Source organism: Apus apus, chromosome 14 (genome assembly GCF_020740795.1).
Source record: "Apus apus isolate bApuApu2 chromosome 14, bApuApu2.pri.cur, whole genome shotgun sequence".
In the NCBI taxonomy this organism is placed as follows: Eukaryota; Metazoa; Chordata; class Aves; order Apodiformes; family Apodidae; genus Apus; species Apus apus.
The window spans coordinates 1692214-1719161 of record NC_067295.1 but is presented as its reverse complement, the minus strand read 5'-3'; the positions used below and the strand labels follow the sequence as shown (position 1 = coordinate 1719161).

The 26948-nt window shown below is 47.1% G+C and overlaps 1 protein-coding gene across 2 annotated transcripts; it reads left to right on the top strand.

The window, feature by feature from the left end:
• Positions 1 to 402: 402 nt before the first annotated feature.
• On the top strand, positions 403 to 26530 carry LOC127390588 (uncharacterized). Of its 2 annotated transcripts, none has more exons than XM_051632397.1 (25): positions 403 to 797; positions 1402 to 2571; positions 3398 to 3525; positions 4412 to 4667; positions 5491 to 5632; positions 6366 to 6586; positions 11798 to 12117; positions 12559 to 12688; positions 12841 to 12934; positions 13706 to 13856; positions 14491 to 14653; positions 15476 to 15601; positions 16553 to 16615; positions 17974 to 18096; positions 18442 to 18597; positions 19291 to 19344; positions 20030 to 20247; positions 21314 to 21390; positions 21562 to 21672; positions 22207 to 22293; positions 23093 to 23200; positions 23401 to 23522; positions 23744 to 23866; positions 25220 to 25262; positions 25464 to 26530. In XM_051632397.1, exons 7-25 carry the CDS (start codon positions 12003 to 12005, stop codon positions 25539 to 25541), a joined length of 2142 nt encoding a protein of 713 aa, XP_051488357.1. In that variant the 5' UTR covers positions 403 to 797; positions 1402 to 2571; positions 3398 to 3525; positions 4412 to 4667; positions 5491 to 5632; positions 6366 to 6586; positions 11798 to 12002; the 3' UTR covers positions 25542 to 26530. The 2 variants fall into 2 exon arrangements, with proteins under 2 accessions (XP_051488357.1, XP_051488356.1); XM_051632396.1 differs by having other exon boundaries at positions 4412 to 4773.
• Positions 26531 to 26948: the final 418 nt, after the last annotated feature.

Below are 26948 nucleotides of genomic sequence, written 5' to 3'. Positions count from 1 at the left end.
GAAAGAGAAAAATAGGGTATATTGGCAAAACAGCAGACAGACCCCTCCATAATCCACAGGGCTTGAATTTCATGGGACTTCTGCTGTGACCCTGCATGTCCTGCTCCCAGAAGGGACCACTAGGCTCCCAGCACCTTCCTGTGTGGGGATGGCATGTCTTTGGAGTATTCTAGCCATGGTGCTGTGCAGGCAGGCAGCAGGTCCAAGCCGATGATGGGTGGGGTACATGGGGTACATGGGGTCTTTGTGTCCAGTGCTGCTGCCACAGGGTCAACAGCAGGCAAGGTTTATTGATGTTGGTGAACCTACAGCCTGCTGGGCTGCCTTCTTTATGGTCCAGGTGATAGGATCGGTGGACAAAGCCTCTGAAATTGTCAGCTTTGGATCTCCTTCCAGAAGCACAGGATGATTTCAGAGTAACTGACCCTCTGCACAAGTGGTTTTGATGTGCAAAGCCATGTGAGTGCCAGGGTGTGCATACCCACACAGGCTCCAGCAATGATTTCCAGGGAGCAGCAGCTGGCCCGCTCCTCTTGTTAAGAGGTGATGGGCCTAACAGATGCAAATCACTAGAAATAACCAGGTAATAAAGAGAATGTGCTTCCTTCTTATCTTAAGGCATCCTACCTTCTCAGTGCCCTGGAGCTGCAGTCCCTCTGGCTTTTCTACACAGGATGATCAGAAGCCAGAAGGACCTGCTTGGACACATTCATCTATGAGCAAAATCCTCCAACAAGGAACTGCTCTTGACTCAGCTCCTCTGCTCGACCCTGTGTGCACTTGGCAGAAGGCAGGAGGTGAGGAGCTCAGCCCGGGCAGAGCAAACCTCTCCCCCACGTGCCTGTGGTGTCGGGGCCCCAGAGAGGCAAGAAGAGGCTGATTTTCTGCCTGACGCACGAAGCTCCAGCTGCTCTGCCCTGTCCCCTGGGGAGTGGGATGAGGAGGGGGGCACCAAGCCATGCTGACTTCGCCAGCAGCACGAGGGAAGGGTGGTGACCAGCTGACCCTTGCACAGCTCCTGCCGAGCGCTGGCCCTTGGGCACCCTTCCCAGCTCCCCACGTGCCCCACACTCTGCCCTCCTCACTGCAGGCACTTATGACCCAATACTGGGTTCTTACTACAGGCACCAAAAAAGGGTATTTTTTTTTGTTTGGTTTGTTGGGGTTTTTTTGTTTTGGTTTTGTTTTCTTTCTGCTTTTCCATGACTTCATGAATCCAAGACGCTGCCAATTATCTATCATTCATGGCATTTAAAACCTCAACACCTCCCTCCCAAATGGAAATGGAGTTAAAGGTCCTGAGCTTCCCCATGCCCTTAGCTCTCCCCATCCCACAGCGGGGCCATGGAGACTGGCATTTTAGGAAGTGGTCATAGCAATCCTGCCTTTTCTTCTGTTCAGACAAATGGTATTTGGAAGTCAGGACCATGGCTTTGCAGTCCTGCACCCAGCACATGCAGTGGGACCTGGGGCAGCAGCAGGACCTGAGGACACGTCTGGTGGGGAGCCTGATTTAGCTGTTCCTCAGATTTGTCACTGCAGCTCAGGAGCTACTGGGGGACACCTGGGTTTGGTCTGCAGTGTTCCTGGCCTGTCCACCTCAGAGGTATTCAACGCCCAAGTAGGTGCTCTCTCTCTCTTTGCTCATGACTCCTGTGTCCTCCCAACATCTCCATTAAAAAGAAACCTCCACCTCTCCCCCTCACTTCCTTTTCGCTGAGACTCTGCTTGGAACTTGCATAAATCTTGCCCAAAAATAACACTGGCTGCTCTCCCAGCTGTGGGCGTCGTGACTCCTGCGCAGGGAAGGGAAGCGAAGGCTGCGATCAGCTTCGTTTCATGGCAGATTTCGGGCAGCCTTGGCACCCCTCCATCCTTGCTGGTACCAAATTTACAAGGTTCCTCTCTCCAGCTTTTCACTCTTCTCCTGGGCTTACCTCTGCCTCTCCGAGGCCCTGTCTCTGGAAAGCTGCGGTGTTTTCTTGGCACAGCAGCCTGCGAAACGTGGCACAGACAAGCCAATAAAAGTAGCCAATAAACTCGGCGAGTTTTCTTTCCTTGGCTGCGAGTGGCCAAGGCAGCACTGCTTCCTTTGGGATGACATTAAAATGCAGCAGAGAGGATGAGACATGGATCCTTTTCTGTTTGTTTCCCGGCCGTGGATGATTTTTCCACTGGTGCGAGAAGAGTTCGGAGTAAATTTTTTACAAAGGAAAATAAAGGCAAGAGCCACGAGTGCTGGAGAGCTCAGCCTGGGGTCCCTGCTCTGTTAACCAGCCCTTAGGTCAGTGGCAGCTAATTAAAACTGGAGTGAAGACCAAGGCTCTGGTGCCCAGCTGGTGTAAATTGTTCGCATTCTTGTTATTTCAATGAGCTTGATACCCACAGATCACCTGTGCTGATGGCACCCTGCAGGCTCCTGGTGAGAGGCTTGATAAGGAGAGGAAGGGGAAGTTGTTCCTCTTGGAAATCCTCCTGCTCTCTCTGTGCATAGAGGAAGAACATCAAGGAAGCTTAGCCCTGGCTGATGCACATGGGACCTTTGAGACAAGGAACTGGCTTGGCTCTTTGGTAATTAATTAATTTGGATTATCTTCCTATCTAAGTAGGGTAAATCAGGAGGAAAATGTACTGGGTGGGAGTGTCCCATGGAAATAGCACCAGGAGAGGCCCTGGGAGGCCAGCAGGGGAGCCCTGACCCTGCTCTGGGGCTCTGGCCAGCCTGGAAATGCAATATCCTGCTGGCTTGCAACAACCCCCAGAGTGACCCACTTGTGCTGTGCTGGTGGGACCAGCCCAGCCTGTGGGATGGGGAACCTGCTGCAGCCCTGCTGGGGACCAGGGACACCCTTTGAGCTCTGCCAGGGTCAGTCACATAACCCCCAGGGCTGAGTCCCCACCTGAGACCCCAGTTCCAACTCAAGCCACGGGGACCCTCATGGACAATGATTACTTATGTTTCTTCAGCAGAAAAACTGCTTTCCTCTCTCCCCTGGGTGTGGCTGTAGATTCCCTGTGCTCGTGGTGGGATGCAGGGACCCTTCCCTCCATCTGGGAGCCCAGAAATCTCTCTCAGCCAACCCTTTGTCTTGGTACAGTCCTGCCCTTTCTGCACTGTATTAATTTAAGATGCTGTGAAGTGAGAGGTGTGGGGGTGGGGGATGCTGTCTAAAACTTGTTCGGAGCCTTTGCTGGATAAATCCCCATGGAATTTAATTTAAACGAGCTGACACCAGGATGAATCATGCCAGCATTACCAGCTCTTGAGCACTTCCTACCAACTGCCTGCAGGGCTCTTGCTTTCTTTAGCTGAAGTGAAGACTAAAAGTACCTAAAACTGTTAAAGACCTCTGTCCTAAAAGAATACTTCTTTTTTTTTTTTTCCTTTTCACTGTAGGAAGAAACAACATCTGCTATAACAATCTGCTGGCCAGGGGCAGTGGGAGTGGATAGTCCTGATCAGGGTTTGGCTGCTGGAGCCAGAGGCTGGTTCCCAGCAGAAGGACCCTCAGCCCTGTGGTTGTGGTGTGTACCAAAGCTGTGTCTCATCTGTCTGCAAGCTGGACTGATTAGATGTAGGCAGAGAGGATGGAGAGAGAGGGGGAAAAAGAAAAGGCAGAGAGAATTGGGTAGGAAAGAGGAAGGAAATTAAAGACCTCCAGGAAAGGGAAGGAGACAACACTATTTACAAATATGTATCTGGACTTAAATAAAGCCCCCTACGTGCTGCTGGGACACAAAGTCAGGCTGCTTTATAGTAGAGCAAAGTCTGTCAGGCAGCGTGTCTGTTCCTGGGCTGTAACTGAAGAGTGACATCTCTGAAGGGGCAGGAAAGTGGTCAGGAGTAGGCATGAAACATGTAAGATTGCAGAATTCAAAAGGATAAACATTATTTGATACCTTATTTATAGGGCACCACAGGGGAAAGGTAAAGGTTTCAGAAAAGAAAGAAGCACTTTAATTTTATCTGGAGATTTTCCAACAATAAAATCTAATCCATCATTCTCTCTGTGTGACTGCTCTTAATGAAAATTTAGAGGCTGTGACTGAAATTTAGAATTCACAGGGGATACTATTAGGAAGATGTCTAGCAGCTATGCAAAACCTGTTATATCATAGCCCCTGCCAAAGGCTGGGGAAGAGTGGGGTGTGAAATGGACAGCTTTCCATGTGGCGCGGGGCTCGGCAGCGCCCAGCCAGGCTCCTCGGCCTCCTCCATCCAGTGGGATCCCACCAGGAATCAGCTCGCCAGGTGACAGCCCAGCTCTGGCAGCTGCAGTGTTAATTTCAAAAGAGATGGGATTTGGCCTGTTTACTTTTTACCCAAAGCAGCTTGTTCACCCTGTGTTAGTTACTCAGAGGTGACGAGAGCTGTACATCTCCTCTCATGCAGTCTCTGCTTCTTCCCCAGATTTCCTGGTGGCAGTTAAGAGCTTTCCAAAAAGAAGAAGAGAACAAAGCTATTTTCTGTAGTGTGTTTTCTTCCAAGACTGAGTGGAAACCCTGCAGGGAGGCACGAGCTGCTGGACACCATGACGGGCAGGATGTTGTGATGGCTTGATGGGCTTGCCGAGGGGCACAGCTCCCCACAGCTCTGCTGCACCCTGTCCTGGGTTATGCTCCAGGACCTGCCCACACCAGGACTGTGCTGCTTGGTCAGCAAAAAGGTATGGCCAGTGCTTGGTGGGGTGGTAGGAGTATTTTCCTGTTCATCACTTGGATGGAGACCATTCACATCCCTGCACATGGGCCGTGCAGCCTCAGTTATTGCTGGTAAGTGAATTTGGGCCCTGACCAGGAACCACCAGAACCATCAGTCCATGTGTGGTGCTGTGCAGAGCCAAGGCTGACCCTGAGGGAAAGGCTGACCATCCCTAATCATTACCAATCCCCTGCACTTTATTTTTAATCAAAGCAGATCACTAGACTGTTTCCAATACTTTTTAATGGGCAAAAAGAGGCTTCGATTATAAAGACAATAATGTTAAATTATTTAAGGGCCTGGATGTACATCATGAATCAGTTTAATTCCAGAGTCACTGCCAATTATTCAACTGATTCAAAATGAGACTCCATCACAAAATGTTAAATCATGGGATAAATCTGTCCTAGGAAGGGTTTTAGTAATCAAAATTCTCTCAAAGCAGGAAAAGCTTTTCTAAAAGCAGGGGGAAAGAAAGGTTACAGCTTAAGCCAGACATTATATAGTAATGCCAGATGTTAAACAGTTGACTTAAATTATTGGCAACTATCAAATGCAAGATACTAATACTACTGGTTGCAGAGCTATGCCACCAAGTTTGTAATCTGTGGAATGGGTTTAAATATTCCTTTAATTTTCTGCCTATGGATAACAGGCAATTTGGATTAGCTTCCGCAGAATAATAACCTCCTAATTCTCAGCAGATGAGTATGAACCTTCTGCAACATCAAAAACCCAATACTCTCCTTAATATGTAACCTTTAATGGCATGTGTTTTTAAATTGTAGGACTCCATTGGACTTGTGTAATTAAGCATGAGAAATGCCTGAAAGCACTCTGCCTGCCTCACAGACAGCAGAAGGCACCTAGAGGGTCCCCTGCCCTCAAATGCAGAACAAAACATCAAAAAAAGTGTTCACAGATTTGCAGGTCAGTCTTCTCAACCCCCAAAATTTGCCTTTTAAAAATGTTGCTGTGAATCCCTGTGGCTGGAGAACACTGATGCCCCGAGACCACTTGGAGAGGTGACTCAGTGCAGACCCATCTGGGGTCTCACAGTGGCTCTGCCTTCCCCCCACACTCTCCTCCCACCCAGGTCTCCCATCATGTCACTGTTGGTCCAGCCAGGCCAGGGGGCCAGGACTGACACCTATTTATTTGTGCAACACCCAGCCTGGCATCTGTAAGCCTTTGTAACTCCAGCCAGGTGTCCTGCAACAACCCTCCTGTGTGGCACCAGTGACTGCTTGCCGCCCCTGGATCAGGAAAACGGGATCTGGGCACCTCTGGACTTGATCCCTCCCTTGGGCATGTGTCTTTACCCCTTGCCTGTGCAGCATGACCATGAGACCAGGCACCTCATGCCTTGTGGGATGAGATTTGTTCTCTCTCTGTGGGCCTGTTCCCCAGCTGATGGCTGGATGGTGTGTGTGTTGTGCAAATGACAGAACACCCCAACACAGCCACCACCCCCCAGCCCCTGAGCTCCCCAGAAGGCACCAGGACATTCCCCCGGCCTGACCCACTTGCTGAAACCATAATAAAATGTTTGGCAAGTCTGGGCTCAGACTGAAGTAACAAAACTCAGCTATTCAGATGTGCCAAAACCCACATTTGCTTTGGTTTTGATTTTTTTTTTTTCCTCTCTCTTTCCTCAATGCAGAGCTGCAAGTATTTGAGAGCGTGGACAGCAGGGCTGGGTTTGTTCCTGCCTCTGCACTGGAGGGAATGTCCTTGCTCAAGGGCTGGAAGATGGGTGAAATGCTGGTGAGGAAAGGGTCAAAACACATCCCCCCAACTGAGAGCAAAAGAAAAATGTTGGCAGAGCAAACCTTGCCACACGAATAAAAGGTTGTCCTGACTGTTCATATTACTCCACATGGGGTGAGTAAAACTGTCGGTCGGACTGAAGCGTCTGATATACAAAGGGGAATAAAAACTCATTAAAGGTCTAAAAGGAAACCCTATTAAAATACCAAATATAAAATGGAGGAGACTTGATCACCCTCGTGCTAGAGAAGTGTCAGGGTTTGAATGAACCAGGCTGCTTTTATTTTTTTTCCTCCCTGAAAGCAGAGGAAATGTGTTTTGTGGAAAGCCAGGTGGGATGAGGGGCAGGTAGAGTGTCAGAGAGCACTGATAATGTTTCAGGGTCTCGCTAGGAGTCTGAAATAAGGAGGGGATTTATTGGGCTTTCAGCAGGGAGGAGAGTGCTAGCAGATTTTTTGAAGACATTCCAATGAGGTTCATGTTCATCTGTTTCTTCCATTGAGGGCTCTTGGCTGCTGCTGTGCTGAGCTGGGGAGCATCTCCACTGCTCCCCTGTCCCGGGACACAGCCTGGCTCACAAGGGGAATTAGCACTGCTAGGTCCTTGGGATACTCCTGCCCTGGCCCAGCTGTTATCCCCCTGAAAAGCCTACAAACCAGACCATTTTTCAGGGCCTGAAATACCCTGGGAATGGTATTTCTCACAGCATCTCATTTCTACTTTATTTGGTCTCAGGGAAGGAGAGAAACGATGAGGGGGAAAGAGCTAAATGAGCCATTTTCTTTGAAGCTGGATGACACCAGGTTGTCCTGTGAGCACTGGGAGGAACAAAGCCTGGTTTGCAGTGGGTTTGTGCCTTGTGGTTGATGGACTTCTAAACTGAACTGTACTGGGACTGCAGCTTTCATCCCTTCTTAGACACCAGAAAAGCCATGTGGGAAAAACCCATGATGAATACCTGATCAGCCACCCCAAGTTCCCCTTCTTAGGCATCTTCTACTGTGTGGACTCTCTGGTGTCTCATAGGCATGAATGCTACTAAGGTTTTTCCATGACTGGGGAAATTTTGTCCAGTCTCATCCTGGATTTGTAGTTTCCTGATGGTGTTTGAACTCAGAGAAGGCATAAATGGAGCGTTTTTCTCTCGAGCATGCACACGTCTCTCATCACAACACTTCCAGGAACTTGTTACGTTTGGGATCTCTACCTGCTGTCCATTTGGTTGAAAAGGGTACCAGAATTCAGTAATTACTGGAGCCTGGGGCTGTGGGGGAAATATGCCCTCATACACAGGCTGTCACCATAGAAATCTTACTCCCTGACAAAACCAGAGTCCAAGTAAAAGTTAGTTTCTTACTTAGATGAAGGTAGAAAGCTGCTCAGGCAAGCCCTGAGCTAACCCATTTTCCTTGCTCTGCTACCATTTTTCTCCTCTTGCAGAGTGGGGCATGTTTGTTGTTTTTTTTTCTCAACTCCTCCTCTTGGATCCTGGTTTTTGGAGAACAAGGATGGTTCCCTCCCATCTCAGCAACACTGGGACACAAACAGGGCCTGTCATTCACTCACGTGCACATTATGATCAACGTGAGTCTTGTTTCCTTGTGAAACCTGAGCAGAGCTGACTCCACACAGCAGAAGACACTTTGACAGCCCATTGTAACATGCCAGGAGGAACTTCAAAGATTAAAGAGGGGGGACCCCCCTTCAAGTGGAAAGTCTGTCTGTTAATGGACTCACTGCTGGACCTGATGATCTTTAAGGTCTTTTCCAGTCTTGGTGATTCTGTGAACCTACAGAGACAACGGAGGTAGCTAGAAAAGACCACAACTCTTTTCCCAGAAGCTCAGTTATAATCATCATGGTTACAGTTCTAGCACTGAACATACTTTTCTGGGCCAAACGTGCACCAGAGCCGTGACATGAGTCAGCTCTGAGTGCCTGGCAAGACCTGCAGCACCTTGGTTGGGCTCAGCAGGCTGATGGATTAGCACTTGTCCACGTGGAATTGTAGGTTTCAATCCTCAGAGCCTTTTCCAGTCAATTGATCTATCCCCAAGCCTTTCATCGGGTACAAATGGGCCTTTGAGTTTGGGCAGAATGAAGCAGCAGTAAAATATAAATGGGACGTGAAAATCTTTTTGAAAGGACATTTTAATGGTCTGTTCTCTCTGCAGCTCTGCTGCTGCGGTCAGAGAGAAATTCCCCTTCTACTTCAGGAGCTGCTGGAGAGAAACCCATTCCTCCAGCCCTCAGAACGTTCATTCAAGGCACTGGTGAGACTGCATTTCAGGTTCTGTGTTCAGTTCTGGGCCCCCCACTGCAAGAAAGATATTGAGGGGCTGGAGCGAGTTCAGAGAAGGGCAACCAAGCTGGGGAAGGGGCTGGAGAACAAGGCCTGCAAGGAGAGACTGAGGGAAATGGACCCTCATCTTTATTCCCAAATCTCTACTCCCATTCCAGGCAGCTGCCAAGCTCAAGTCTCATAAGACCCCACCTGGAGAACTGCATCCAATTTTGGAGCCCCCAACACAAGAAGGACATGGAGCTCCTGGAGCAAGTCCAGAGGAGGCCACAGAGATGCTCTGAGGGCTAGAGCAGCTCTGCTCTGGAAACAGGCTGGGAGAGTTGGGGTTGTTCAGCCTGGAGAAGAGAAGGCTCCAGGGAGACCTTAGAGCACCTTCCAGTGCCTGAAGAGGCTCCAGGGAGACCTTAGAGCACCTTCCAGTGCCTGAAGGGGCTCCAGGAAAGCTGGGGAGGGGCTTGGGACAAGGGCAGGGAGTGATGGGACAGAGGGTAATGGATTAAAACTGGAAAAGGGGAGATTTAGGCATTTTAGATTAGACATTAAGAAGAAATTCTTTAGTGTGAGGGTGGTGAGACCCTGGCCCAGGTTGCCCAGAGAAGCTGTGGCTGCCCCATCCCTGGCAGTGTTGAAGGGCAGGTTGGATGGGGCTTGGAGCAGCCTGGGCTGGTGGGAGGTGTCCCTGCCCATGCAGGGGGGTGGGACTGGATGATCTTTAAGGTCCCTTCCTACCCAAACCATTTTCTGATTCGATGAAGAGCTGTTTCTTCCCCCCAAATGCAAAAGACACTGCCCTACAACACCCAGACCCCAAAGCAGGAGCCTGATGATGTCACCCGCAGACCTGGAGCTTTTCTAGGTCTGGGCAGGAAACCCAACATGGCAGAGCAGGCTGAGCTCAGGCGATGTGAAATCAAACCAACATATTTTACACCCACACCACTAAAAAAACAGGGCACCGACGCCAGCCCTTCCTCTGGAAGGGGAGGAAAGCCCCGCGCCGCCGTGCCGGGCTGCGGCGCCGCGCTCCCGCCCCGGCCGTGAGATCAGCTCGTCGGGTTTCTGCACCAGCCTGGAGGTTCAGAGCATTTCTTCTGGCCGAGTGCCAGCCCGCCCTGCCTCTCTCCTCTTCTTCCTCCCCGTTTCATCACCTAAACGGCTGCCCACCGGGGTTGCTGGAGGCTGCTAAAGCTGCTGTCGTGCTGCAGGGGCAGCTGCCTGAGGGAAACATCTCCACGGGAAGAGCTCCCTGCAGCTCCAGTCAGGCCACCTCTCTGGGTGTCAGGTTTAGATGTTTTCAGTCGAAGCCCTGAAACATTTTGCCCTGAATGTGCTGAAAGCTGCGAAGACGTTACGGATTATTCATGGAATACACACTCGTTTGCAGTGAGGCTTTTGCTGCTGTTACTATTTCAGCAGATGCACGCTGCAGGCAGCTCCCTGCAACGTGTGCCGCCGCTGACAGAAGAGGTGATTGCATCCTGAGGGTCACATTAAGGATACCAGGGATGTAGCAGGTCTGGGTGATGTAACGGCAGCTTCGGCTGAAGTTAAAATACTTCCCAGATTGTCCTGAACTATTGACTAATTAGTAGGAATGAAAAATTCCCTGAGAATCAAGCCTTCAAACGTGTCCCTCTCAAGTGCTGCAATACCTGCACTCTGCTCACAGTCTGTAAGAACAAATGCTGTTAAGACTTGTTGCCCTGAACACCGGGAAAAACGTCCTCATTTCATTCCCAACTCCCCTGTTCGCTTTTTCCCATAGAGAAGCGATTCCTTTGCCAAGACTCTGTTACTGCATCGCAGCTTTGCATCTCCAGCTTCCCGTGTTTCAGAAGTGCCTTTTTTTTTTTTGAGGAACTTTCTGGCTGACTCGGTCCCGCCTGAGCCTGTGTGGAGCTCTGGTGCCATCTAGCGCTACTGGGGGAACCCCCAGCTGCTGGAATGCGGCCTTTTCCTCACCGACCTCCCGCTGGATTCGCGATAGGAAGAGCCTGTCGTGACAGGACGCGGCCGTCAGGGATGGCCACGTGCAGGGAAAGTATCTCCTCTGCCAGCAGCTGCTGTCCTGGCCGCGGCGGCTCCGGATGAGCACGTCCCGGTGTGACCGGAGGGGATGCAGCTGGCGGGGCAGCTCCCGGGGCAGGTCCCGGGGCAGGTCCCGGGGCAGGAGCGCGCCCGTTGTCACCGCTGCGGCCTGGGCCCCGCGAGGCCCCACAGGCCCCAGGAAGGCCGCGGGGCGTCCCCACCTCCTCCTGCAGCGCCTCCGGCAACACAGCCCCCTGCAGCGTCGCCGGCTTCCCTCTCACTCCACCGCCCGTGGAGGAGGAAGGGTGTAAAAAGCGCATTTAAACATGAAATAACGCCGGGCGGGAGGCCGGCCGGCCCGCCCCGGGGCACTGCGCCCGCTCCTGCCCTCACTAAACATGGCGGCCGAAAGGCAGCGCTACCCGCCCGCTGCCCGGGCGGAAGTAGGGCGGCCGGCGTCAGCACGCAGCCTCCCTTCCGGCGCCGCCGCCTCCGGAAGTGGTTGTGTGTTCAAAGAGTGGCGGGTTGAGCGGGGCGCTGGGAGCGGAGCGGCCCGCCCGGGCGGGGGGGCGCGGGTGAGGAGCGGCGGGGCCGGGGGGCGGGAGGGGGTGGGTGGGTGGGTGGGTGTGTGGGGAGGGGGTTAGGGCTGGGGTGTGTGGGGGGGAAGGGAGGGGGGCGGTTGGGCGGCGGGGTGAGGGGTCCGTGAGGCTGGGGAGGGGGAGCCCGGGTGGTTGGGGGCGGTTGAGGGGGGTGGAGGAGGAGGAGGAGGAGGAGGGGGTTGTGGGGCGGGGTGAGCTGGGGGGGGCGATTGATTGGGGCTGGGGGTGTGAGCGGGTCAGTCAGTGTTTGAGCGCCCAGCCCGTCAGGAGCGGTGAGCAACTGCTGTGATCGTTCCAGCAAGGCTGGTCCCACCGAAGGAGCCCCAGCCCTCTCCTTCTGTTCTTCCCTTTTTGTTTGTCTTTTCTTCTTAGTTCTGCATCCTGTTTGTTTAGGGTTCTGTCAGCTCCGTGTGGAAACTGACATGGGTTTTGAGCTGCTGGCTACAGCAAGGGTTGAAGGCTTCTACCCCTAGTGTAAATGACTCAACATAAATGAAGAGTTCAGGTCTTGGAGAAGCTGTCTTCTTGAGGAAAGGAGCTATCTTTGTGTCCTGTTGTTTGTCACCAAGTAGTTCCATTCCTTTGGAGTTCAATAACCATGGGGCCACCAAAAAAAGAACAGGAGGAGGAGGAGGAGCAGAGCATAATCCTGATCAGTGATGATGAATCTGAGACCACGCTTGGGAACTCAGTTCTGCTCGTAGATCCACTGAGTAAGTACTGTGCTCTTGTTGGGAGGAAACTGATGAAAAATCTGATGTGATGTGCTTGAAATGTGTCTTTCTGCTGTTAGGAAAACAAAGTGCTTAAAAAACAAAGAGAACTACTAGGAACTGACATTATTTCACAACTGTTGGGGTTTCTTTGACAGCACTAATTACCCTAAAGGATAGTGCTGTTAGTTTCTAAATCTTACATGCTTAGCTCAGACTGGGCCTTTTCAAGGTTGGTTGGATCCTTTTTTATTACATTGCTTCTGTTTTGATCAAGTGTGGAAGTGTTTTGACCCAGACCATTGACCATTCTTGTTGGCACTATATGAAACCATATTGTGCCTTCAAGTGTTTTTAAAACATGTCAATAGCTGATCAAATTTTATTGAAGCTGTAGTTACCTTTTATATTGATTTATACCATGTATTCTCTTTTCTGCAGGTAAACCTGCCCTGGAAGAGGAGAAATCTGAAGAAGTTGTGGATGAGGAATGTGAACTAATGGTTACTTTCTGTAAACAAGCAAATGTGATGCCTCATGCAAGACATGACTGCACAATACACCCCTTTGAGTACGTTCAGTGATGTGGAGGTTCCATCTTCCACATTTAGTCTGTCTTGTCAAAGAACCTTGTTGGCTTCTTAACAGTTGGAAGCAGGAGCAGACTTGGAGGGGCTTGTGTAACTTGTTTCATAAATAACCTTCTGGTTTTCAACTTTGTAGGAGAACAGAATGTGATAGGTGCTCACCCCTGGGGAAAAATGCTGACATTTGTGATCAGTGCTACTGCTACATCTGTGATAAACTGGCCTCTGAGGTAAGCAGAGCTGTGAGCCAGAAATGCACAACTCTGAGTCAACTAAATTGCTCTTATTAAAAGAAACCACCCTTCAGCACACGAAAAGAATGACACGTGACACTTGATTATTTTAACAGCTCCTCTCCTGTCTGTCTGCTTCACAATCCTGCTAAAACATGGTCCCTGTCTGGTTTTATTTCTGGTAGTCCAGCCAGATGCTGGCACAGACATCCTCTTGGTTTAAGAGAACATCTCCTGTTTGCTTTAGGTGCCCAGTGTATTTGATGGGATCAGATCACTCGGTCAGGCTGCTGGTCGCTGCACGGGACAAACCACAGATGTTTAGACTGCCCTGACCAATTGTCAGGGAGTTGGCAGAACTGGGTGTAGGAGTGAGTTTGTTCAGGTTTTGTTTGTTTGGGTTTTTGGGGTTTTTTTTAAGAATCCAGTAAACTCTGATCTGTGAGCAAAGTTGGGGTGAATGTGCAAAGACAGTGTCTGGGTTATTCATTGGCAGTGGGGAGGGTGCCAGCCCCAGTGTCTCTGGAAGGGGTTTAAGAGTGATGGTAAATTGCTATGGGCCTTCTTTTTCTAGTTGAAGCCATGATATTGAGCTACCATGGTATTGGCCTCTTGCCCTGCCTGTCAAAATACTTCTCTGTAGCTTCATGGAGGTGTGAGAAGGAGGAGGTGAAGTGCAGACCCGGGAGGAGAGGGACTGACTTTCCATTTGCTCAGCTGAAAAAAAAACCCAAAACCTTTCCCTGTTTTTCACATGTTCTGAAATAGTGCCAGAATTGGACAACCCCTTCCCTCTGTCACTGCAATGCACACAACAAAAGCAAGTTCTGGAAGGACCAACGTGACTTTGCCCTGGCTGGTGTCCTGGTCATGTTTGGGTTTGAGCTCACGGACATCGACGCGGAGCTTCGGCGCGGCGGTGAGACCCCTGGGAGGCCTGGGGCTGGGCCACAACCCTCCTTCTGAAGGCTGGGTGCATGTTTTTAAGATAGCAGCTTACTGGTGCTTGGCTGATTCTGGGCCACACTCGGAGCAGACACAGGGCTGCAGGTCCAGTCTGTGCTTTCTTGCTGTCCTTCCTCTGAAAGAAGCAGTAAAGCTGCTTTTTTCTTCTAAAGCTGGGGAGGGGCTTTTCACCAGAGAGGGCAGTGAGAGGACAAGGGGTGATGGTTTTAAACTGAAAGAGGGAAGATTTAGGTTAGACATCAGGAAGAAATTCTTCACCATGTGGGCAGGAAGGTGCTGGAATAGGTTGCCCAGGGAGGTTGTGGCTGCTCCATCCCTGGAGGTGTTCAAGGGCAGGTTGGATGAGGCTTGTGCAGCCTGGGCTGGTGGGAGGTGTCTCTGCTCGTAGCAGGGAGGTTGGATCCTGATGATCTCTAAGATCCCTTCCAACCTTAACAATTCTGTGGTTCTATGAAAACTTTCAACAAGATTAAATAAAATATTTTTAGGCTGAATATTTTCCATGGCTTACCAATGATTGTCTTCCTGTTTCTTGTAGTTTTGAAAAAATGCTGCACTAACAGTGTCACTTCTGTCTGCTCTATTAGGAGATCTTCTACTAAAATTTATCCAGGAGCTTTCTGTGGAATATAATAAGTATCTGATTGGAGAAAGAATGCCTTCCATACAAGAGGAATGCTTTTGCCTCCCAAAACTGCCCCCTGGGCAATGCAATGTCTGCAGGTCACGCAACACGGAGGTTGTGTACAGGTAAGTGACAGCAGAACCCAGCTGCTGCTCTGTGCAGCCTGGCTTTCCTGTAGCTGAGTGATCATCAGAATTGTGGCACCTGATACAGCAGGAACATCACTGAGGGAGCTTGTTTGGCCAGTGAGCAATTTAATTGCACTTGGATCTAGTTTAAACACCCCCTTAAATACATCTTTAAACACTTCGTAAACACAACAGACCAGATTGCCCAGAGCCCCATCAAGCCTGACTTTGAATGTCTTCAGGGATGGGGCCCCCACCACCTCTCTGGGCAACCTGTTCCAGTGACCCACCACCCTGAGAGTCACAGAATCACTTAGGTTGAAAAAGATCTTTGAGGTCATAGAGTCCAACCATTAACCCTACTCTACCCCATTAATTAGTAAACTTTTTCCTAATGTCCAACCTAAATCTACCCTTTTATAGCTTAAAATCATTACCCCTTGTCCTGTCATTACATGCCCTGTGAACAGCTCTTCCCCAGCCTTCTCATAGGCCCCTTCCAGGTATTGGAAAGTCACTATAAATCTCTTGTGCTATACTGAGACACTTGATAATATTCCTCATTTTTATAACCTGAGGAAGCATGAAAGTAAAGCCCTTGGTTTTACTGATTTATTTATTTTAGGGTGGTGTGTGCCTTAGGATTTGGGTTTTTACTCCAAATGTGCCTTTAAAATGCTGGAAGTAACACTTGTTCAAATAACCATGTCACTATCTCATAGGCAAGTCAGTTTGCTTACAGACTGGTCATAATTGTCATTTGTTCCCAAGATGCATCATTGCAGACACTTTCTCTTATAGACTGCTTAACTTTCTCAGGTATTCTGGAGTTTTTGCACTGGTGACAAGATTTTTAAATCAGGCAGAAACAGAGAGTCCTAAAGCTGCTGCTGTCATGCTTCTGGGAGCAGCCAAAGAGATAGCACTTCATAAAGACCCTGCTTTGTAAGTACCCAGTTCCACATCCAGTGTGGTATCTTGGTTTGCTTCTCAAAGGGAGGGGACTAAGTGAGGGAGTTCTGGTTTTCCATTTATGGAGGGTGAGGACAGGATGGAGATCACAGCCCTGGCTGCAGCACAGGGAGGACAGTGAGTGCAGCTGAGGGGACATGAGATTGGCTATGGGGAGGGACCTGGGGGAAAGAGAGGGTTAAAGATTGGATGTGAGAAAACAAGTGAAGTGGGATGTGAGTCAGGAGGAGGGGAAGGAATTTGAGATGGAAGCTGAGAGGAAGGAGAGTGACAGAGAGCAGATGATGGCAGGTGGGGTTCATTCCCCAGGAGGAGGTGGAGGGGCAGGAGAACTTTCCTGAGAGGAGAATGTACCAGCTGCCTTGTGTGAAGAAACATCTGCTTCTGAACTGGAAAGAAGGGAGGATGTGATGTCCCTTGGGTAGTAAGTTTAGATGCCTCCCACAAGTCTGGAAGCTGACCTGGCAGCTGGGAGGACTGCATGATAAATAAATTTAAAAACACCTTAAATACTTCAGTCTTTACTGCTTGTGCTGTTTGTTTTCTTGTTTATATCATGGCTGTTTCATGCTTGATTACTGCCCAGCTTGAGCAAGATCTCAGAGCTTTGCTCTGCAAAACCTAAATACTTTGAGACTTATATTCCAAGGCTTTTTATAAAGGAGAAGTAAACGTGGTCTGGGTTGGTTCAACAGGCAATTGAGGTTGGTTCCTCTGCATTTTTTTCTGAGGAACTCTCAAGGCTTGCAAGGAGCAGGCTGGCTACATTGTTTGGGTAGGTTTCTCTTTGTACACTTACTGACTCCCACAGCATTCCCTGTAGTTAAGTGGGAATTCTGTAGTTAAGTGGGATGTGGTTTGGGCAGGGGAAAAGGCAGAGAAACCAGCCAAAGATTAATTAGTATTTTATTCCTCCTCTCTTAGAAGCTGGCAGAACCTTGGCCATACTGCTTCCTTGAAGGTAGCTGTCCCTTGTCTGTTGCAAAGGTAAGATTTCTCTTACATGTGATGGTGGGATGGCAGTGGGGTGGGGTGGGTGCTGGCTGCAAAACTTCTGCTGGTGTTTAAAATGCATTTTAAGTGACTGCCATCCAAAGGCATAAAGGAAAAAAAAACAACAAAGTGATGCTTTATCTCTTAAAAGCCAAAAGTAAACTTGCCCAGATGAGTCAGCTGGTGTTTCTGTAGCATCAGGAGCTCCTTATCCGGGAGCATGAGCCCACTGTGCTGGCACAGGCAGTGTTTGAGCAGAGCAAGAATAACCTGCTGTGTCTGAGCCAGGACAGGCAGCAGGACTGTCAGCCTGAGGAGCAGGGGCCTCAGGGGGCTACCAGGCTCCACAGCTCTGCACCACAAACCAAGATCTTCAGAAGTTCTGTTCAGTATCATTTCCTTTCTGTGAAGTCCAAGGGCAATACCTGCCTATCGAGAGCTACACAAACACTCAGACTCTTCTTTGTTGCCTCCAAGGAGAATAGCTCCAAGCCAAAGAGAATGGGTTGGTTTTGGACTGTGGTCTAGGAGTGCTCTCTGAGGTCAGACCAGAAGGTGGTGTCGGGCACCTACTTGTGGTTATTAAACCAATGAGTAAATAGTGTCTGTTGAAGATTAGCAGAGCAACCTGACAGTGCTCAGCTGAGGTGGGGTGGCCAGGGATGTAACAGATAAAGTTTCCCCAGAGGCTGATGAATGAGGACACCTAGCTCACTTGGCTTAGCTCATTTCTCATTTCACCTTTAACCCAAAATTCACTTGAAACAGAAGGTTAATGAATTAAGACTTTTTTCAGAAACAATTATATATCCTCACCTCTTCTTTGAAACTCTGACAGGTATAACCTAAATCCTAGATCAGTTTTCATTTGAAATTACTATTCTTGAACTTTTTAATTTCTCACTTTAAAAGAACAGGAAAATTATTAATTTTTTTTTACTACCTTCCTCAGTTTTAACATAGTGAACTCTTCTTAGTGTCAGCCTTGTTCTCTCCAGTTTTCAGTTTAAGATTGTTCCACTAGTTTTGGAGCTGCCAGGAGGTCAGGTTGATCAGGTTGCTTATCAGGCTCATCCTTTGTTTCTGCAGCTTTTCTCACTTCTGCTTACTGGGCGTCTTTGTTTTAAAACTTAAGACCACAGAAGCTTGGTTTTGCTGGTGTTTAAAAGGAATAACAAAAGCTTAATACTGTTATTGACTAAAAATCTTAACCCCAAATTTAAATATAGATCCAAACTATCTCACATTTAATTAAAAAAAAAAGTTTGTTTCCCATAGGATTAAAAAAACTGCAACAACTTAATAGTAATTCATCCAATTTTAAGATATTTTTATTTCTTTTCAAACCATAGGATCACAACACAACTTCAGAGGATGCTGGTGTTGTGTGATTTTCCAAAGAGTCTATATGAGAAGTTTATTAGCTTTTTTCAGTCCATCTCACTTCCGTGTCACTGTTTTGGCTTCTCAAATAGGTATGTTATTTGGGTTTTGTTTACAGAATATGTTTTTTATACAGTTGCCTGGTTTGAAAACAGCTCCATAAACTGGTTTTCACTGCTGGTGTTAAGTGTGAGCATTTGATAGGAGGATTTCAGTATTAGCTGCTGTGCATTTGTCCTGTCCTGACAGGAGAAGTTGCTGTTTGATGCTGTGGCTAAGTTGTTGTCCATATAGCTTCTTTCTTTTTCCAACCCTCCCTCAGAATTGAGCTGTAAACCCCAATATTCTATAGGTAAATCTTCATGATACTTAAGGGGAATAAATTGTGGTGCACAAACAAGGTATGGTTAAAAATGACTTTATTATTGTACTTCCAGCTTGAATGTTGTGCCATGGGACCACGGGTTACTGACCACGGTTTTAAAAGGCCAGAACATCACTGGTCACAGAACACAGAAAGGAAGGAAAGTTTTTCTGTGGGAAGCACTCCCTGTTATAGAGGCTCGAGTGGAGAAATTGGAAGACAACATGAAGTAAGATTGGTTTGGTCTTGGTTTGGATTGTTTCATTTTATTAGCTCTCCTTTTCCTCTTTGTGGGGCGCTGCCTGCAGAGCTTTCCTGACAGCTGCAGCAGGTCTGTGTGATGAGGAAACGTACCAAACAAAGACACATTTGAACCTCTTCATGCCCATTGCTTCTTATCAGCAAGGCCAGTAGCTTTTGGAAGTTTTTCAGAGCAGAATCAAGCCCTTTGGACACTTCAGGGCCAGAAGAGAATGTGGAAGTGGAGAATTTATTTGTTTCCATAAACCCAGTAACTTTGAGTTGTTGATATTTAAAACAAACTGTTCATCAAGGGCTGACTAGGTGGAAGACAGTGGGGGGAAAAAAAAGTGTTCTGGTCTCTGGGTCTTCAGAATTCTGTATTCAAAAGAATATAGTCCATGTAAAGAGAAAAACTGAAAGGCAGTCTCCTGTCCTATGTTGCTGGAGTACAGAAAGAATCTGTGGACAGCTTCTTGGAACTCATTTCCAGCTGTCTCTTTCTGCCAGTTGTATTTCTATCCTATTGTGCAATGTCTTGTGTGGAAAGATCTGCTGTTTTGCTTCATTCATTGCAGTAAGTATTTGTAAATACAAAAAATTATGTAGTTTGCACCTCCCTCCTCTTCCTAATACTCTTTTTTTGTGTGGTGGTGGTTGTTGTTGTTGTTGTTCTCTCCAGCTACAAAGAAGTTGTTCGTTACCTGAGAGCTGTGAAATGCAATGATACCATTGGGTAAGTGGCTTTTACCCCTTTTTTTTAATTCTAGTTTTTTCTTTGCCTTAAGATTGTATCCCAGACTGCCTTTCTTCATGGAATCACAGAATTGTCAGAGTTGGAAGGGACCTCTGGAGATCATCTAGTCCAACCCCCTGCTAAAGCAGCATCCCCTGGAGCACATCCCACAGGGCTGCACCCAGGCTGGTCTTCAGTATCTTCAGAGAAGGGGACCCCACAACCCCCCTGGGCAGCCCGTCCCAGGGCTCTGTCACCCTCATAGTAAAGAATTTTTTCCTGATATTTCAGTGGAACTTCCCATGTTCCAGTTTGTGCCCATTGCCCCTTGTTCTGTTACTGGGAGCTACCGAAAAGAGTCTGGCTCCATCCTCCCTGCACCCACCCTTTAGATACTTATAGACATTAATAAGGTCTCCCCTCAGCCTTCTCTTCTCCAGGCTAAAGAGTCCCAGCTCTCCCAGCCTTTCCTCATAAGAGAGATGCTCCAGCCCCCCAGTAATGAAGTGGCAGAAGGAAAAGCAGTGGGACTGTGGCCACTGTTTGCAAAGTGAAAGCAGCTCTGCCTTGCAACTACCTTATTGACACAACTTATTAGTGGTCAAGCATAACCAGATCTATACATACCTATTGTAAATCGTTCATGCTGATGAAAAGTAAATATTCATCTATTCCTCCTTTCCAGGTTGAGGGATCTCAGAGATAAAATCCCCTTCTACTTGTGTAAGAGCGGAGACTTCCTGGACGCGACGCACTCGCTGCTGTTCCCGGTTGGCAGCCTGGCCTGCTGCACGGCCTGCAGGCTCACCCCCTGCCAGTTTGAGGTCTACCTCAAGATGTTCCGAACAGGCAGTGTCCCCGTTGGAAAGAATATGCTGGACTCTGGGCCCTGGCTTACAGTGGGCAAGTGTCACTTCTTGCTTACCTGTGTTTAGACCCGGACTTAGTCACAGCTTTTACTTGTTGGTTAAATCTCGCAGCGTTCTGAGGGATTCTGGATCCATCTGACTCTGAGCCCCTCAGAACGTTGCTGGAGGTAACTGGACTGAAGCATGGTACATAACACTAGGCAGGAAGAGTGTCTTTATATCTGAGAGTGAATTTGTTTAGTACATTTCCTACAGAAGGCTGGTTTTGTCAGCTGTGAGGCTGTTTTGCTGAAAGCAACCTGTTAAGAGGAAACACAAAGCTCTGTTACCTCATGGCATCACCAAGGGCAGTGGGTGTGACTTGGCACTCTGCTGTGTCCCAGCCTTGACCTTGAGAATAAAAGCTTCCTGGTGGGAAGGGTTTCACAATCCTTGTGTTATGTTCTGGCATTAACTGAGACACTGATACCTGTGACCATCTGTCTTGGTGTGTGCTACTTGTCAAGGTATGTTCTGAGAGGAAAGGTTTATTTTGGAAATGTCCAGCTACTAGGAGAATTCTTAGATAAGATGCTGACTGTGTGTATTGCACTGTGCTGTGATGTACATCATGAGGACTTTGTTCTGTGATGTCTTAGTCTAAATTGTATTCAGTTCAGTCTGGATCAAAACTGGAAGAGGGGAGATTTAGGTTGGACGTTAGGAAAAAATTCTTTGCTGTGAGGATGGTGAGACCCTGGCCCAGGTTGCCCAGAGAAGCTGTGGCTGCCCCATCCCTGGCAGTGTTGAAGGCCAAGTTGGATAGGGCTTGGAGCAGCCCGGGCTGGTGGGAGGTGTCCCTGCCCATGCTAGATGATCTTGAAGGTCCCTTCCAACCCAAATCATTTCAATTCTTTCCAGCTTTCCAGAACAGTGTTTTACAGTTGACGATGCTTGTCTGTTCTGAACCTACAAAATACTGTAAAATATCTGTAATCACTCATTTGTTTCTTTTCATTAGGTTTCTGTAGAAACATATCAGTAACTAAGCTAATATCTGGTTTGTGTCTATTCTCTGTTTAGGGAATGTATGATAAGTTTTGATTTTTTTCTTCTTGCAGGGTCTCCCTTGAAAAATGGTGTTCTAATCAAGCAGGCCCTCAGGCTCCTTTATAGCAACATCTCCCTCTACAGGAATGTGAGTCTGTACTAACTGTGTTTCTGTGGCCCATGCAATGTTTCTGAGATACCTGCACTGTCCAGTTACTTCTCTAATGCAAGGATTTGCTATCAGACCCTTTTCCCTCTGAATAGTTTACACCTCTGAATGGATTTGACTCTGTAAAACAAATGTTCTGCTGCATTTCAGCCTAAATGCTGGAGTTCCCTCATCATGATCTTGGGGAGTAGCAGTTTACTGGAAAGAAGTGGGCACCTACATCCTCTGACCCTGAAAGAGCCACCACTTGACTTCCAAAAGGTAACTGAAACAATACTGTGAAATGGGAGTATCTGTTGGTTTGTTTTTATACAAGACTTCATTTGATGTGAGCACTGGCTCATTCTAAATACTGAGGTTAACTTTACATCAAATACTCCTGTGGTTTGTGCCAGGTGTAACACTTTGCAAAATGCTGTGATTCAGGAGTGTTAAATGCAGCAGTGAACAGATGAACCCTGCTTGCATCTCAGTGCCTTCTACTGAGTCTGCACCTTTTAATCTTGAGATGTATCAGATAGCAAAATGGATAGGAAGGTTAATAATAATGCGTTCAGATGGTCCTAAAGGTTGAGTATCTGGGTATTTTCTTCCCAAGAACAAGCAGCTGCCTGTCATTTGGTTAGTGCTGTAGAGCCTTCACCTTCCTCGAGGAGGGTGTTGAGTGGTCAACCTTGTCTGTAAAAATGCTGAATAAATAACTAAAAGCACGTGGAAGAACTGTCTTGGGCATGGTCTGATGTTTGCAGAGTGTCTGGACACCCCTTCACTTGTGACTCATTATTTCCGTCGCAGGGGGTGCTCGCTGTCGGTGGGGGCCTCCTGGAGGACCTGAAGGCAAGAATTAATGTTTCTTTGCCATCTGCTATTTTCACTCCTCATGTAAGTGTGCATGTGGCAACAAGGAAATTTACCATTTGTTGTATTGTGCTTGAAGATGCTGCAGAGTTGAAAACAGCTGAATTATTTACAAACAACTTTTAAGAGGGGGCTTGAAGTTGTTTTTGGGAATCAGCATAAGACTGTTCTTGGCACAGGCTAGAGCAGGTATCTGAGGGTAAGAAAATTATCAGGGTCTGTTCTGGTCTGACACCATCTTCAACCTAGGACAAATCTTCATCATTCTCCAGATTTGTGCATTTATAAAGTGCTAATTGAATCTGTCTGAACTTCTTCTGAGGTATCCTTGTATTGTTTGGTTCAAAATGAAGACTTTCCTTTGAGGCTTGACAATGTGTTTGTCTCAAAACTTGGAACAGCCCAGAATTTCTAAACTTGTTTAGTGATGGCTTCAAGTCTAGTGGAACACATTTGAAGATGGCTGGAAATGTATCCCATATTAAATACAGACAACACATCTCAGGAGCTATCTTATTCTTTTTTGCTTCTTTTCAGGAAGTTACATGTAGCTTACTTTCCAAATATGTGACTCCTGGGCCAGAAGTTTCTTTTCCCTTTAATTCTGTTTCTCTGGTGATGTGAGACTGTGTTTCTGTGAGGACTTAGAGAGCCCCAGGTAAAACAAGCTGTGTAACAAAAGTATCTGTTCATGTCTGACATCCAACCTGTCCTTCTGGAACGACAGTGATTTAGTGCTCATTTGACTGGATACAATATACAAGTAGTTGGAAAAATGGGCTTTTAAATATATATCCCTTCTTGTTGATGTCTCTTCCTGTAGTTGCACCATGAGGCCTGTCTTATCCTTGCAGTACAAGCAGTACAGCAGATGCTTTTTTGTGATCTTCCATACTTGAATTCCTTCTTAGAGATAACCCTGGCTTTTGGGGTGAGTCCTAGATACTGATTTCTGTTCTAAGAAGTTAAAACCAATTATATTTAAAACCTGCCTAACACCAACTTGGAGATTTTAGGCCTATTTAACTTGGTTTTGTTCCCCTTTAGCTTTGCTGACCTTGAATTGATTTTGTTTTTAAGAAATGATTGGCAATTAGGTTAAATCATTGGTCTTATTTTGTCACTTCCTAGAATAACTTTTGGGCTCTGAGATTGTTATTGGAGCATCTTTCCTATGAAGAACATATTCTCCAGGGCACTGTCAACCTGATCTTGAGAGATCTAAATCGTCAGAAAGCAACAATGTTCAAACTGTGAGTAAACACTTCCTGGCTCCCTGAGGGTCTGTCTGTTGGTGGAAACCAGAGGAACAGTCCCACAGTAGTGGGGTTTGGCAGAGAGATAACCCTTAGCTCTTTGGAACCAGCCAGCCCAGTGCTCTGAGTAACTCAAGAATGCAAGTGAGTTACTAGGAATCAACAGGAAAGTTGTCTCTGACCTGCTGTGTTCTGTCTTCTGGTTTTACATTGTTTAGGTGGCAAAACCTGGGTCCCCAATATGTGGGAGAATTCCTGTGCCTGTTCCTGACCTGCAGACACAGGAAGATGCAATCCATTGGCCTCTTTGCTCTGAACATCATTACAGAGAACCTGCATGTGTAAGTGTGAATCTTTGTGACAGCCAAACAGAAAGTCATTGTGTTGCACCACTGGTAGTTCTCTGTGAATTAACAGCCTCAATCCCCAGTTCATTCTTGTTTTTCATTCTTTCCTGTTACCAGCAGTGGTAAAGATACTGAGCAAGATGTTTTGGGTAGATTAGAAATTGTTCTGTGTTACCTGTTGCAGCCAAATGGCCTTCTCACTTCCTAATGCCACTGTTACGAAAACATGTTGTCTGCTCCTGGCAACCCTGACCTGTCATCAGGATGACTTGTAGCACAGTCTGGTTCCATTACCTCAATATCATTGTCATCAACTGAAAAACCTTAATTAAGACTTAGAGCAAAGCAGCTGCTGGACTCTAAGGAGGCATAGTACTGCATAAAGATAGATTTGGAGAAAATAGTTGAAAGTAGCTCAGAAATTATGTGTCTACAGTGGGTGTGCAGATGTCAATGTTTCTTTTAAACTGGTAAGAAACATTTCATGGGGTGGTGAGGGAGTAGATCCCCACCAAAAATCTCCAGATTCAGGAACATCTGTGCACTGTAATGCAGGCTGAGGACAGCATTAGGTTGGGGCCTCTCATTCTTACCCTCTTTTAAAAAGAAGAGAGGCCATTTGCTCTGCAGCAGCACAGAGCTTCAGTGGGTGGGGAAAAGAGTGCTGAAAAAGTTCTTTACTTAGATGACAAATGATAACAAACTGTGTCACTCCTGAAACCACTGGCTGTTGAGAAGTATAATCCTTGCTCTCCTGTGTTACGCAGTGAAGCATTATAGGCTTTAGAGTGAGAGACTTTCATGTACTGACATAATAGTTTCTAAATTAATTGACTCTGGTTGTACACCAGAAGGCAGAGTAATTGCTTGCTCTGGCACTTTTAAATCACATGGAGCTGATGTGAGAATTCACCTCTTAGTAACTGCCTTAAGTGGAAGTCACAGACATGTAAGTTGACCTTTGTGAAATGCTGTCTGTCTCTTCTCTCCACCTTTTGCAGTGCCAAGCTGGGAAAATAAAATGTCTAGTTGCACTCTGTTGTGGATGAGCTAAGCTGCATTTAACAAATGTACAGTTCCAATAATCACCTTTTCTGGGCTGTGAGTTTCAGTGTGTGCTCCAGCCCTGAGCCAAGGGAGGCTGATGAAATCTTGTTTATGGCTGATCTTTGTCTTCATTATTTTACTGCACAGCTGATGCTGAAATCATCTCTGTTTGGAAGTTGCAGTGAATGGTTGGATGAGCCTCTCGGGAGGCTTTGAGTAATGCAAAACTGGGAGGGGCTGAGGCAGGGGCAGGTCTGGCCCTCTGAGGAACTGGAGTGAGAATCTCTGTCTGTTTTTCAGGTGTCCATGGGCAAAGCATCTTTGCAACTTCTTTCACAACGTAGTGAGTATCTCTGTGTCCTAGAATTGAACAACAAAGCCTATCAATGACAAATATATTGCTTCTCAATTAGATATTTAAATGCATTGTTTGATAGATCATGCATCCAACGTGTGTCAATGTCATTTATTACAACATTATTATAAATTCATTATTATTTCATCATGCTGGTGTACCCTAACTAGTTTTTCTTTCTCTGCCCAGGGCTTAAGGCACCTGCCCCTTGGCACTGCAGCTCATAATGAAGTCTCCAAGTTCATAAACATTTTTGAAGAACTATAATTTAGCAGAAACCTCTAGGAATGTTTTCCAATTGGTCTTCATTGGAGAAATCTCTTCCTGGAGTCCCTTGTGTTCGGTTTTGGTTGTTATCTCCAGAAACGTTCAGCTAAGATCTGACTTCAGACAGATCTAAGAAATAAAATCCTTGGCTAAGGTGGTGAAGAGTAGCTGCATTTCAGTGACAGGTTTTGGAAATTTCCTGTCTTGCAGGCCCACAGATTAAGCAGTTGTTTAAAGAGGAAGAATGTTTAGGTTTTTGTTTTGTTTCTTTTTTTTAAGAAGCCATTCTACAGAGAGATGCTGATCACAGGGAATGAGGGGAGAGAAACACAGAGGCAGCAAAAAGCACCACAGGTCTGTACCTGTGTTGCCCAGGTGTGCTGTGGGGGAGGTGTCTGCAGCACAACAGCTGCTGAGGGAGCTGAAGTATCACAAAGGAAAAGTGCCTCTCCACAGGTGTCCAGCAGTGTGTGAGTGCTGTCTGCACACCCTCTTGTCTTTACTGTGTCATTATGAAAATTAAACCACTCTTGAAGCTGAAGGACATTAACTGAAGCTTTCTGACTTGCTTCAAGGAACCAGATTCAGGAAGGCCCAATGCAGTAAATAGCTTGTTTTGTTTGTAAATAAGAGTCTGGTTTTCAGGGCTTTCCAGTTATGTGGCCTTGTTTTTATGTTCTATATAGATGCTGGACTGGTGCTGATGGCTCTCTGGGTTTCTCAAATCCTTATTATAGTGAATAGAGAAGTATTTCTACTCTTTACGCTCTTGTATTTATACTCTTGGCCCTGCTATACCTGTCTGCCTTGGTTTGGCAGCTGGGGAGAAGAATCTTAAGATGTCTTGAACTGTATTTTGCACATTTAAGGCTTTCAGTGGCTTTTGCAGCTTTTGTTATCTCAGTAAGTTCCGTTGTTTTTCAAGTTTTCTACAAATGTGTACATGCCTCCAAATCCACACAATGTTAAGTAAAACTCTGTAGAAATTCTGTCGTTATGTTGTCAGTTCTGTTTTGGGCTTTTTGTTGTTTTAAATAGTTGCTGTGCCTTTATCTCGTGCTGTCCAAGTTCAGTCAGAGGTGGGTGAAGTCCCCAGATCCTTAGGATCTGCTCTCAGCAGGGCTGGCCAGGCTGTGTCTTGTTCTGCTCCCCAAAATGCACTGTGGTCTTTCATCCCAGTTTCCAAGTGAGGTGTTTCTTGCATGTTCCTGGCAGGACCTTTCTCACCTCCTTTGCCTGAGTAGGAGAAGGGTCTTTTTCCTGTTGTGGCTGAGGGGTTGAAGAAGAGGAAGGAGGTAGTGTAGGTCTGTACCTGTGTTCTCTGCTTTGCCCTGCTGTAAGAGATTTCCTTTCTCCACTGCTGTGGGGCCCGGGATGCTCTCTGGGTGCTCTCCCAGTGATGCAGGG